Source organism: Callionymus lyra, chromosome 16 (assembly GCF_982586985.1).
Source record: "Callionymus lyra chromosome 16, fCalLyr1.hap1.1, whole genome shotgun sequence".
NCBI lineage: Eukaryota > Metazoa > Chordata > Actinopteri > Syngnathiformes > Callionymidae > Callionymus > Callionymus lyra.
This window is the reverse complement of record NC_141833.1, coordinates 19986923-19999108: the sequence shown is the minus strand read 5'-3', so window position 1 is coordinate 19999108 and position 12186 is coordinate 19986923. Positions and strand designations below refer to the sequence as shown.

Here is a 12186-nt window from a genome sequence, read left to right as displayed (position 1 = left end):
CAAAAACAGTTTTTGAGTGTGAGAGGTTTTCCTCTCTCCAGGAGAGGTTTTCATAACAGTATGTTGTAGGTTTGTAGATATATGACGATGGGGTTCTTTTCACATATTTTTGAGAAGTTTTGTCATTTATTATACAGTATGTGCATGAGAGGTTTTCCCATGTGTGCTTTAAAAATGTTTTTTTCTATAAGGTCTTCTTTGAGAGGTTTTCTTTTCTTGGGATGCAAATTCAAGGTTTTCATCTGGGTCAGTACATGATAGCGTCGGCATTGGTTGTCGGGTGTTTGAGAGGTTCGTCAAGTGTGTGAGGTTTTATATATAGGTCTATTCAGGAGAGGTTTTCACAACAGTATGTCTAGGTTCTGAGTCTAACAATCTCCTAAAAATACAACCTACAACTACTTTGTTGACAAATTATAATGCATGACAGTTTATTCATAGGTAGACAAGTCAAAAATTGTTTTTGAGTGTGAGAGGTTTTCTTCTCTCCAGGAGAGGTTTTCATAACAGTATTTCTAGTTTCTGAATCTAAGAATCTCCTAATAATACACAACTACTTTGTCGCCAAATTATAGCACATGACAGCTTACTCATAGGTAGACAAGTCAAAAATAGTTTTTTGTGTGTGAGAGGTTTTCCCCTGTCCAGAAGAGGTTTTCATAACAGTACGTCTTGGATTTGAAAATCTCTTAATAATACAACCTACTAGTACTTTGTGGATAATTTATGACACATGGCAGGTTCCTCATAGGTAGACAACTGTGCAAGAAGTTTGAAGTCAGTGAGATGTTTTCCTCTTTTCAGTATAGGTGTTTTACAAAAGTGTTTTCAGTTTTTGACAACCTTTTAATACCAGCCACATGTTTTCACAAGATTTTGTGTGGTTTTACTATATGTGCTAGGTATACTCACCTGTTTGTGTAAATGTTTTCCCCATGGCTACACAAATGTGGAAGAGGTTTCAAAATAAATTCATTGAGAGGTTTTTAACATGTTTTTAAGGTATTACTATGTGTCAAAGGTACACTCACCTGTAAGCGTAAAGATTACATTTTCGTCACGGAACACAACTGTATAAAAGCTGTTTGTGAGAGGCTTTTACCACGACTGTTACAACTTTGTGTCAAGATTTTATAAACATTAAGTCATATACACAGGTAATTATGGGTAATAATGGGTTTTTAATAGATTTTCACATGTGTGTATGAGAGGTTTTTAATTATACTCCTGCTTGTGCAGAGATTATTATACAGTTTCCTCATGTGTAGACAAGATTTAAATAACTGTGTGTCAAGAACTTTGTCAGAGGATTTCTCAAATATTTTTCAAGGGAGGTTTTTTTTCTTCCTACGGAGGTATTATTGTCTCACTAATATTTGTAACTGTACAGCGGGGGATCTGCAAATATTCAATGGTTGCACGTGAGTTGTGACGTCCACAAATGTCAAATCCATATTTGAAACTTGTATTTTTGTATTTAGAAAACATTTGTAGTTGTAAATATATCATTTTAATTTTACAAAACTTAACAAAGCGGGCAAAATTCGGAGAAACATTTGTGGTAGCAGTGGAGAAGCTTTGAAGAAATGTCTGATTGATGAAGGATGAATCTTTTATTCAGGTTTATACGAATTAAAACGTCCTCTCTCTTGTGTACGAAGCCCCCGATATAGACACAAACTATAATCCGCCCCCATGACGTCACTAGCTTGGACGGCTCATGGTTTACGATCCAGCCACGCCTTCGTATTGACTTTTTTTTACCTGTTTTTTATTTTTTTATTACAAAAATACAGTTACAAATACAAATACATTACAAGTTACAAATATTATTTTTTTTCATTTGTGGATATGAAAACACATGCAACCATTGGATATTTGCAGGTCACCCTCTGAACATATTTGTGAGACAAAAATAGCTCCATATTTTCCTAGTTTTCAAGACCATGATTTCAAGATCATGGTTTACGATCGAGCCACGCCTTCGTATTGACTTTTTTACCTGTTCTTTTTTTTTCATTACAAAAATACAGTTACAAATACAAATACATTACAAGTTACAAATATTAGATATGAAAACACATGCAACCATTGGATATTTGCAGATCATACATATTAGTGAGACAAAAATAGCTCCATATTTTCCTGGTTTTCAAGATGTTTTCATTTATTTGTCATATATGAAGGTTTTTTCTTTGTTCAACCTACAATTTGACACAAATGCAAACAAACACCATAATAGACAGTGAATTGGAGAGAAAAAATGTATATCATTTAACTTTCCAATTTCCACAATTAAACAGTTTCCCACATTGCATCTACATTCATGATGTATATTGAAAATATGTTGTTTATTGTCCAACAGTGACAGACCTAAACAAATGTATCATATCTGTTGTTTTTAAACTGATGAACTCGTCTCCACAAAGATAAACGTACGCGATGACAAACCGAGTCTTAATCAACAGCGGCTACATTTCATCTCGGCATCTTAATCGTGTGAAAATGAAGGATGGAGGAACAAGTTTATTAAAATCCACTTTCTGACGACGTTTCAAGTGACACACAAAGGTTTTTGTTAAAAGAGAAGCAAATCATGTTGGTTCACAATTAAAACTCCACGGGGGGCTCTTAATCTCCCACGTCCCCACCGGTGGCAGCAGACGATGAAATTACACAGCGCTGAGAATTCATATCCCAAAAGGCAATTACGTGTCCCGGCGGCAGAACAATACAATCAATCACAGTAATTTCATTTGATCCTTTGGCTGCTGCCTGTTTATGCCGACAGAGTAATAAGTTTAATCTTTATCATACGCTTATCCCGGGCATAACAAATAAAGAGCGGCTCTCGAAAACCCATTGATGAAATGTTATTACACAGAATGAATCACGGAAAATGGGTAAAGATTCGCTTGGAAATCGAGTTACAGTCCGGCCGTGCACGCTCCCAGAAAGCATTTCATACTAATAAAGGAGGAGTGAGAGTGACGGAGTAAACAGGGGGAAGATGAAAGACCGTCTCCCCCCCCCGATGGACTTTGGATGAAATAAAAAAGTTAATTTGACTTAATCCAGTTTAGATTATAGTTGTTTATTTTTGAGGTATTTCGTGACGTTTTTTCTTCATGAAATGTCAAACATTTCCTGTCGAAAAGAAGAAAAAAAATCCTGGAAAAAAAGGGCTCAGAAAGAAAAGAAAAGGAATCAGATCTGGTTTCAAGTCAGAGCTTTTACTTGTACAAGTGAGTAAAGTACAGAGTTTACATCTTAGACGGCACTGCAGGTTCAATCCCAGCTACTTATTGTGTCGTTGTGTCCTTGAGCAAGACATTTAACCCTGATTGTTCCTGGTCGTGAGCTGGTCCACTGCGTCACAGCCTACTGCCACCGTTTGATTTTCTGAGAACGGGTAAAAATCTGCCAAATGATAATTAAAAATGAACATCTGTTTTTTTTAATGATAAAAAACAATTTTGCCCCAAAAAAAAGTTTTATTTCGCTAAATATATCGATTAATTTGCTTTGACTTAAACAAAGGATAAAAATCAGATCTGGTTTCAAGTACCACCTTTTACTTGTACAAGTGAGTAAATAGTAAAGTAAAATTAGTCAGTGAGAGTTTTCCTTTTTTCCGTAGAGGTGTTTTACAACAGTATTTTCAGTTTTCGACAACCTCTAAATATGACTAGCTCACCGATACTAGCCGTGTGATTTTTTTTGAGAGGTTTTACTATATGTGGTAGGTATACTCACCTGGGTATACAACTGTGCAATATATATTTTTTTGAAGGTCTGTGAGAGGTTTTTAACATGTATAAGAGGTTTTCCTTTCTTCAGAAGTATGTTGACAAACTCTTAATATAGCTCACTTACTCATGATCCTTGTATTACAGAGATTTTCACAACACAAAAAACACAATTTTGTAAAGTATATTGTTTGATTTCGCTAAATATATCGATTAGTTTTGCTTCGACTTAAAAAAAGAATAGAAGGTTTCAAGTCATACATTTTTACTTGTACAAGTGAGAACAACACAGAGTTTACATGTCCGTCTGAATCCTTTCTAAAGCATCGAGCACAACTGCGCAAGAGGTTTTAAACCAAGTCAGTGAGAGGTTTTTCCTGTTTGTGTAAAGATTAGATTTTACCCATGGGTATACAACTGTGCAATATTTTTTTAAATAAGTCTGTAAGAGGTTTTTAACATGTATAAGAGTTTTTACTTTCTTCAGGAGAGTTCTTTTTTACAACAGTATGTTAAGGTTTTGTCAACCTCTTAATATGACAAGCTACCTTACTCATGGGAGATTTTCATAACACAAAAAACACAATTACGTAAAGTATATTGTTTGATTTCGCTAAATATATCGATTTGTTTTCCTTTGACTTAAACAAAGAATAGAAGGTTTCAAGTCACACCTTTTTTACTTGTACAAGTGAGAACAACACAGAGTTTACATGTCCGTCTGATTCCTTTCTGAACCATTGAACTGTTAGTTCTCAGCCATATCTTCATTGCACTTTCGGGCTAAACTGGACAGCCTTATTAAGAGGGCCGGTTAGGTCCTAGGGCGCCCCCTGGATCCTGTGGAGGAAGTGTCTGGGAGGAGGATACAGAGCATGCTGGCCTCCATGAGGAAGAACTTGTCTCACCCTCTCCCGCACACACTGAGGGCATTGAGGAGCTCCATCAGTGATAGGATGCTTCATCCCAGGTGTGTGAGGGAGAGGTACCGCAGGTCCTTCCTCCCTGCTGCCATCAGACTCCACAACAAGAACACACCAAGATAATATTTAACAGCACCTTTCTTGTTATTTTTGTAAATATGATTGTGTATATATAATATAGTGCAGATTTATTTTCTATTCTAATTAGATTTTCTTTTTCTTTTTATTATTTTATTTCTGGGTGTTTTATTTTTTTGGTATATTGCTCTTGCTGTTGTTAAACCGAATTTCCCCTCGTGGGACAAATAAAGGTTTCTGATTCTGATTCTGATTCTGATAAGCTGTTCATTATCTTATCTCAAATATTTCCAAACACAAACTTGAATGAATTATTTATCAATCAAGATCAGGGTTATCATTTCCCCATCTTAAGTGATCGTACCTGGCGTGAAGACATCTTTACTCCCACAATCCTCCTTGTAAATTTCCGTAAAAAGATACTTCAGCTCAAGACCATTCCCTTCAAAAAGCAAAAGGTGGGTTCTGGACAGATCCGAAAAAAAATAGATGCATAACTTAGTGTCAGAAGAAGCTTTTGTTTTGATGTTGGTACAAATCTAACTGTCGCCGCAGTTTGAGCCTTAATTAACTTGGGCTACAAATTAGATGCTCTGCTTGTTGTGTACTAATTGCTGAGGCTTTATCGTGTGTGTGTGTGTGAGTGTGTGTGTGTGTGTGTGTGTTTGTGTGTGTATGTGTGTGTGTGTTGGAAGGGGAAATATAATGCGATTAACTAACAGTGAGTTGCCATTACAGGGCAAAATCCTGGCAACGAGCAAGACAGGCTTCTTTCCCAGCGACGCCGTGAGGCCGTGCCCGTGTGTAAGTCTGCATACTTGTCCTGATCAATAACACACATTCGGTCGGATCACCGCGTCTTCCGTGGATAATAGCCACTATTGACGTCCTAGGAAAATGTTGTGCTTTTTCAATTAATATTTCTCCCCAATGCAGAGCAATTTTCAGCCATTAGATGTGGATTGAATTTCGTATTACGAGGGATGACCTCCACTCCGCCGCGTATCGACTCGGATAAATCTGGAAAAAATAACCGTTGTTTTTTCTTTTCTGTGCCAGGTTCCCAAACCTGTCGATTACTCCCGGCAGCCCTGGTGAGTGTTTCGCCGACTCATGATCGCTCGTCTCTGATGAGTCGGAGGAGGTTGAAAAGTTTGTTCCCTGGATTAGGTTTGCGGGGCCGATGGAGCGATGCCAGGCGGAGGTGGAGCTCCAGGACAGAGGGAACAGCACGTATCTGATCCGACACCGGACTAAGGAATGTACGGAGTACGCCATCAGCATCAAGTGAGTCGCGATAGGAGATCTTGCTTTTAGTCTTTCAGTCTATGGTAATATCCAACTATATCCATAATTAAGTAAGTAAGTAAGTAATATTTATTTATATAGCGCTTTTCGAGACCAGTGTCACAAAGCGCTTAAACAATCAAAACAATACTCAAAAAAGTACATATTTTAAAGATCAAGATAATACTGAGAACAACACAGGAGTTCGAGAAATTCAAGGAAAAGCCTGAACAAATAGAAACGTCTTAAGATGTTTCTTAAAGGAGTCAGTAGACTCCATCAAGCGCAAAGAGAGAGGAAGATCGTTCCAAAGCTTAGGAGCAACAGCCTGAAAAGATTTCTCTCCTCTGGTCCTGAGCCGTGTGCGTGGAACCATCAGTAGATTCTGATCCACAGACCTCAGAGCCCGAGCTGGGGTGTAAGGCTGGATCAGATCAGTGATGTAAGGAGGAGACTGACCATGAATAGATCTGAAAGTAAGAACCAGAATTTTAAAGTTGATCCTGAAAGAAACTGGAAGCCAGTGAAGAGTTTGAAGGATCGGAGAAATGTGAGTTCTTCTACTAGAGCGGGTCAGAATTCTCGCTGCAGAGTTCTGAATCAACTGCAGGCGAGACAGATCCTTCTTGTTAAGACATGAAAACAAACTGTTACAATAGTCCAGACGAGAAGAAACAAACGCATGGATTACAAGTTCCAGATCATGTTCCGACAACATTTTCCTAAGTTTAGAGATTTTTCTCAGTTGAAGGAAACAGTTTCTGGTCAGTTTCCTGCAGTGTCGAATAAGACACTCAATTACTCAATTACTCAATATTGCTGGTTATTTCTCCGACTGTTGAACAAAGAGTTAAAAATATTTTAGACATTTCTTTAAAGGTCAAAGTGATGTTGGACTCTATTGTATCATCAGTGTCTGTTTTGTATAAAACTATCTTCTCATTAAAATAATCACACTTGAAAATTATCATAAGCCCCGCCCACTGATAACACTTTTTCTGGAGATTAAATCTCGTTGACCATAACCACACCCACTCTGCTGCGATTGGTCTAAAAATCAAGGATTCTCACCGCGTGTCATAAATACCGGAAGGGACTCATTGTATAAACAAAAGGGGGCGTTATAACAGCTGGCTGTAGGAGGAGTGAAGCCATTATTACGTCATAATGGACTCCGCTCTCGTAACCTCTCGTTCGCCCAGATTTCAGAGCAACTTTATAAAGTAATAAGTTCAAAACATGGTCGTGATGAGAGACTTTTTTTTAAATCCAATATTTTGAATATGGTTGAATTAATTCAACATCACGCATTTGTTAAAGTTCATTGTTAGTATTTTTATGTATGACATTAGTGTGTCAACAATTTTTTTTAATTTGCATCACTATGCGGAACTATTATACTGTATATTTGATCACATGTTTTACTAGAGCCAAATTTAAAATAAAAATTCACAAAGTTAATAATTAAAGTGAATGAAATATCTGAATGAAATATCTGAAAATATTTTCCCTCTATTAATTTACTTTTATTATGATATTTGAAAACTTAAAAAAATAATGTACTTAGGTCTTAGACATAGGACTTGAAACTAAACTACTTGCTAACTGTTTGTGTTCACCATTGCTAACTGTGTGTGTTCACCATCACTAACTGTGTGTGTTCACCATCGCTAACTGTGTGTGTTCGCCATCGCTAACTGCGTGTGTTCGCCATCGCTAACTGCGTGTGTTCGCCATCGCTAACTGCGTGTGTTCGCCATCGCTAACTGCGTGTGTTCGCCATCGCTAACTGCGTGTGTTCGCCATCGCTAACTGTGTGTGTTCACCATCGCTAACTGCGTGTGTTCCCCATCGCTAACTGCGTGTGTTCACCATCGCTATCTGCGTGTGTTCGCCATCGCTAACTGCGTGTGTTCTCCATCGCTAACTGTGTGTGTTCACCATCGCTAACTGCGTGTGTTCCCCATCGCTAACTGCGTGTGTTCTCCATCGCTAACTGTGTGCGTTCACCATCGCTAACTGCGTATGTTCACCATCGCTAACTGCGTATGTTCACCATCGCTAACTGCGTGTGTTCACCATCGCTATCTGCGTGTGTTCGCCATCGCTAACTGCGTGTGTTCTCCATCGCTAACTGTGTGTGTTCACCATCGCTAACTGTGTGTGTTCACCATCGCTAACTGCGTGTGTTCCCCATCGCTAACTGCGTGTGTTCGCCATCGCTAACTGCGTGTGTTCACCATCGCTATCTGCGTGTGTTCGCCATCGCTAACTGCGTGTGTTCTCCATCGCTAACTGCGTGTGTTCCCCATCGCTAACTGCGTATGTTCACCATCGCTAACTGCGTATGTTCACCATCGCTAACTGCGTGTGTTCACCATCGCTAACTCGTCATGTGTGTAAACTATGAGTTATGATGGGAATTCCAAAAGACAAAAATATTCCTTTTCATCCTCGACTGTGAGTTCTTGGCTTCTTCATGTATCTGTCAAAAACACTTAAAGATACCGCAGCAAACCCCGCAGTGACGTCCACCCCAGGAACCGATAAAACGTCTTGGCTTGTTTTTTTATCGGCGCCGACGCCTGGCGTGTAAAGTGACGGCGAGTTTATCACGTGTGACATGTAATGAGGGAGTAGAATCCCGAACGTTCGCTGAAGGATAATTAAGAATTCACTTTGAATGACAAAAAAGTCAGCCGGAAACATCTATTTAATCCTTTGATTTCACTATTAACAACAGCATAATGCATCATGGGTAATACCAGTCTGGATCGGACAGACGCATAAGTCTTCGTCCGCATTTTTTATTTTAAACGTCGCTGTCGACCCCGAACGAGACGAGCCATCTGGGTCAAAAACATTTTTTTTAATAGACGGACCCGACGCATGACCGACTGACGCCTGATAGCCTAGCATTAGCATGCAGGCGACGCCTCCCCACGGCTATCGCTCTAGCATAACATTGATCAAAAGACGGCGCCGCTCGGCTCGTAGATAAAACAGTCAATCCTTTAGGCGCCAGAAAACAGCGCCTTTATCTGGTCGTCGACCGCTCCTGTGAAAACGCATCCATTTAACAAGCCAGCGTCTTTCAAGCGGCATCAAAGTTCGGTTTTTTGAAGAAAAAAAAAAAACGCCCCAGAATGAAATCCACCCCTCTTGACCGGGGCGAGCGGGATAAGAACGACTAAGGTTTGGCGAGCGAGACTGTTTATTTCGCCGGCGACATCTGCTGGACTCCTCGGAGTCAAAGCCTTTTTGAAGCCGGTTTTCGGAACGTCTCCAATCCTAATTGCCTCTCCCGGTGCTTAAGATCCTTATCAAGATGGCCGTCGGACATGAGCGAGAGAGGACTTGTTACTAATCAGCCGGAACTCTTTTAATGCCAGTATTTGTGTCAAACGGTAGATGCCGCAGTTCTTTTCCTTAAGAGGAAAAACAGGATTCGCTCTCATTGTTCGTTTTGAACGCTGAATAAAGAGCTCGCCTGCGAGGTCAGTCTAGAAGAAGGAAGATTCCGAGAAAATATTTGTGAAGACGAACTCCTATATCTCCATTGTTAGGAGACGTATTGATGAGAGACTCGCACAAAATATGTCGCGCAAACAATGATTCGAGCAGAATTGTTTTCTTTAAAGTAGCAACAAGAAAGAAAAAACCATGGAATGTTTTCGTCAGTGCGATAACATAGACTTTGATGCATTAACGGCAACAATGAATGAAGGAAAAGTTGTGGCAACAATCATTTTTTCAATGGTATTCATCAGTTTAAGTGGTAAATTAAAAACCAAAAAACAACATTATTGTTCTAAGAAATGTTTAGTTTATTTTTAATGTACATGTATTACTTTTTTTTGTCAAAGTCTTTATATCGGGAACCCAAATGCCAGTGAGAGCGACCAGCATAATGTAACTCTTGTGTTATCTCAGGGTCAAGGTGACCCGAAGTACCGATAACAAATGTTATTGTTTTATCCCTTGTAATTTTGGAAGCCAGGGAGGTCGTCCACCTTAACTCGGACATAACACAAGGGTTAAGAGTAGAATAAATAAATTTTAAAGGAAATAAAGAGTCCAATATCTCAGAATGTCCGAAACGTCCAAAAACCAAAGAGTCCACAAAACCTGGGGAATAAAATAGGAAACAAAATGAGAACCTGGAAAACATGCTGTTTTTGTGTTTATTATCGCAAATACATTAGAGACAACATTAAGTACCAAAAAATACAAAGAAGCCAAAAACAGGAACATTCAAGAATAAAAACTTTAAAAGTGCAGGAAAATCTTTGATTAAAGGAGAGAAAAGGTATTGAGAGAACAAAATAAAGCACAAATAAAGGTGGATAAAAATTTTGCCCATTATTTCAACTATTTACTTTTTTGAATTACTTTATGATATTTGTTTTAGGGCTACTATCATCCTAGCACAATATTTTGTATTCAGTTTCAAACCCGGCAACCAACATGTGTTTTTTCTCTCTGGATCCCAAAAATGATGTTTCACAAAAAACTATTAATTTATGTATAATAAGAAATATTTTCTCCTAATTCTATAACATTATTTTGACTTTCTTCTTTCAAACCTTTGGATGAATATACCTCTGTATTGACTCACCATTAAGAGCAATATCTCTAAATGTACGAAAGGTCCAAAAACAAATGAGTCTAACGATAAAAAGAATTAAAAAAAATAGAAAAGAACAGGGAACTTGGAAACAGGAAAAGAAAACACGACAGAAACACTTGCGAATGAAGAATAAAGTGACAATCAAAACGTCCAAAACAGGAATATCTGACAACTTTACCAGTGCAGGAAAATCTTTGAGGAGAAGAGAGAAAAGAGAGAAACAAACAGAGAACAAAAAAAATACATTTTTTGAATTCATCTTTTAAAAAAGTACTTGATGATATTTGTTTTGGGTCTATGAGTTTCCTAGTGAACTTGTGTGACATTGTGTCTTTGCTCTCCTTAACCAAAAAATTACCCCCCCCCCCAAAAAAAAAACCCCATTAATTTACATCAAATAAAAAAAAACTTTTCTCCTTATTTTGTAAAATTCTTTTGACTTTCTCCTCAAATTACGAGATGAATACTTCAGCGTCGACTCACCTTTCAGCGCCATCGGGCAGATTTATCGAGCGAGGGAATCCGGTACCGGAGCAAAAAAAAGAGAATAAAAAGCAAATCTTGATGTTTTCATTGAATCAAAGTGCTCGACTCATCTCTGCTTCACGGACATTCTGACAGACCTTCGTGACTCCAACGTGGAGGCTGGATTGATGTGGATGCATGTATAGTTGATTAGCAGGCCCATGTCTTATTCATTCTCCACAGGTTCAACGATAGAGTGAAGCACATTAAGATTCTGACCAGGGACGGCTGCTTTTACATCGCTGAGAGCCGACTCTTCAGGACCGTTCTGGTAATGGATTTAACTTTGCATGGATTTCTGTTTCTGTAATGAGCTTCGCAATTTTGACATACTTCTTTTTTCTTTTTTTTTTACTGCGACTCATGTAGTCATTTTCTTTAGTGGTTAAATGTACATTTGCGTGCTCAGGAAGTCATGCATCACCTGTGTGCAAAGATGGCCGCCATCAATATTCATGCCAAAATATCTTCTACTGTAAAGGTTTTTTTTCAACTTCAGCCTCTGAGACACGCAACAGCATGAAGAAAAACAATCCCGGCGTTGGTTAGAACTTTTAGATTTACGACTCATTCTTCAATTGTTCAGGGGGTGGATTAATGGTTCACTATCTCCTCCTAAATGTCACACCAACTGCAGAGCTTTTCTGTCAACTTTCTCAAGGAAGGTGTAACAGCAGAGACGCTTTTGAAAAACTGATAAGGTGGGATATGACGTCGTCACAGTCATATCCCACGTTTAGATTTTCTCTCAAATAGATCGCTTAACGTTGAGTGAACGCGACAGAAAAAGAAAATAACACCAATCTGTCTGAAGGGAACTGGACAAACATGACGTTATTACGAGTGTTGTTTGTACCCATTGGTTTATGTGAGCCACTGTTACTATTGTTATTATTATTTTGAATCATATATGTGGAGATTTCCCCTCGAAAACATCTGATAATTATATCTTATTTCGTCTTTAAAATAAGTATATATGTCACATTGAAATCCA

General features: G+C 38.5%; 1 protein-coding gene across 2 annotated transcripts in view; it reads left to right on the top strand.

Moving 5' to 3' along the window:
• Window positions 1-12186, top strand: part of LOC148064102 (guanine nucleotide exchange factor VAV3-like) — a 70499-nt gene that overhangs the window by 45892 nt on the left and 12421 nt on the right. For both annotated transcript variants that reach the window (XM_087811989.1, XM_087811988.1), the window contains exons 21-24: window positions 5489-5554; window positions 5810-5844; window positions 5921-6037; window positions 11376-11463. In XM_087811989.1, coding sequence (XP_087668115.1) covers window positions 5489-5554; window positions 5810-5844; window positions 5921-6037; window positions 11376-11463 — 306 coding nt within the window. The remainder of the gene's footprint in view (window positions 1-5488; window positions 5555-5809; window positions 5845-5920; window positions 6038-11375; window positions 11464-12186) is intronic.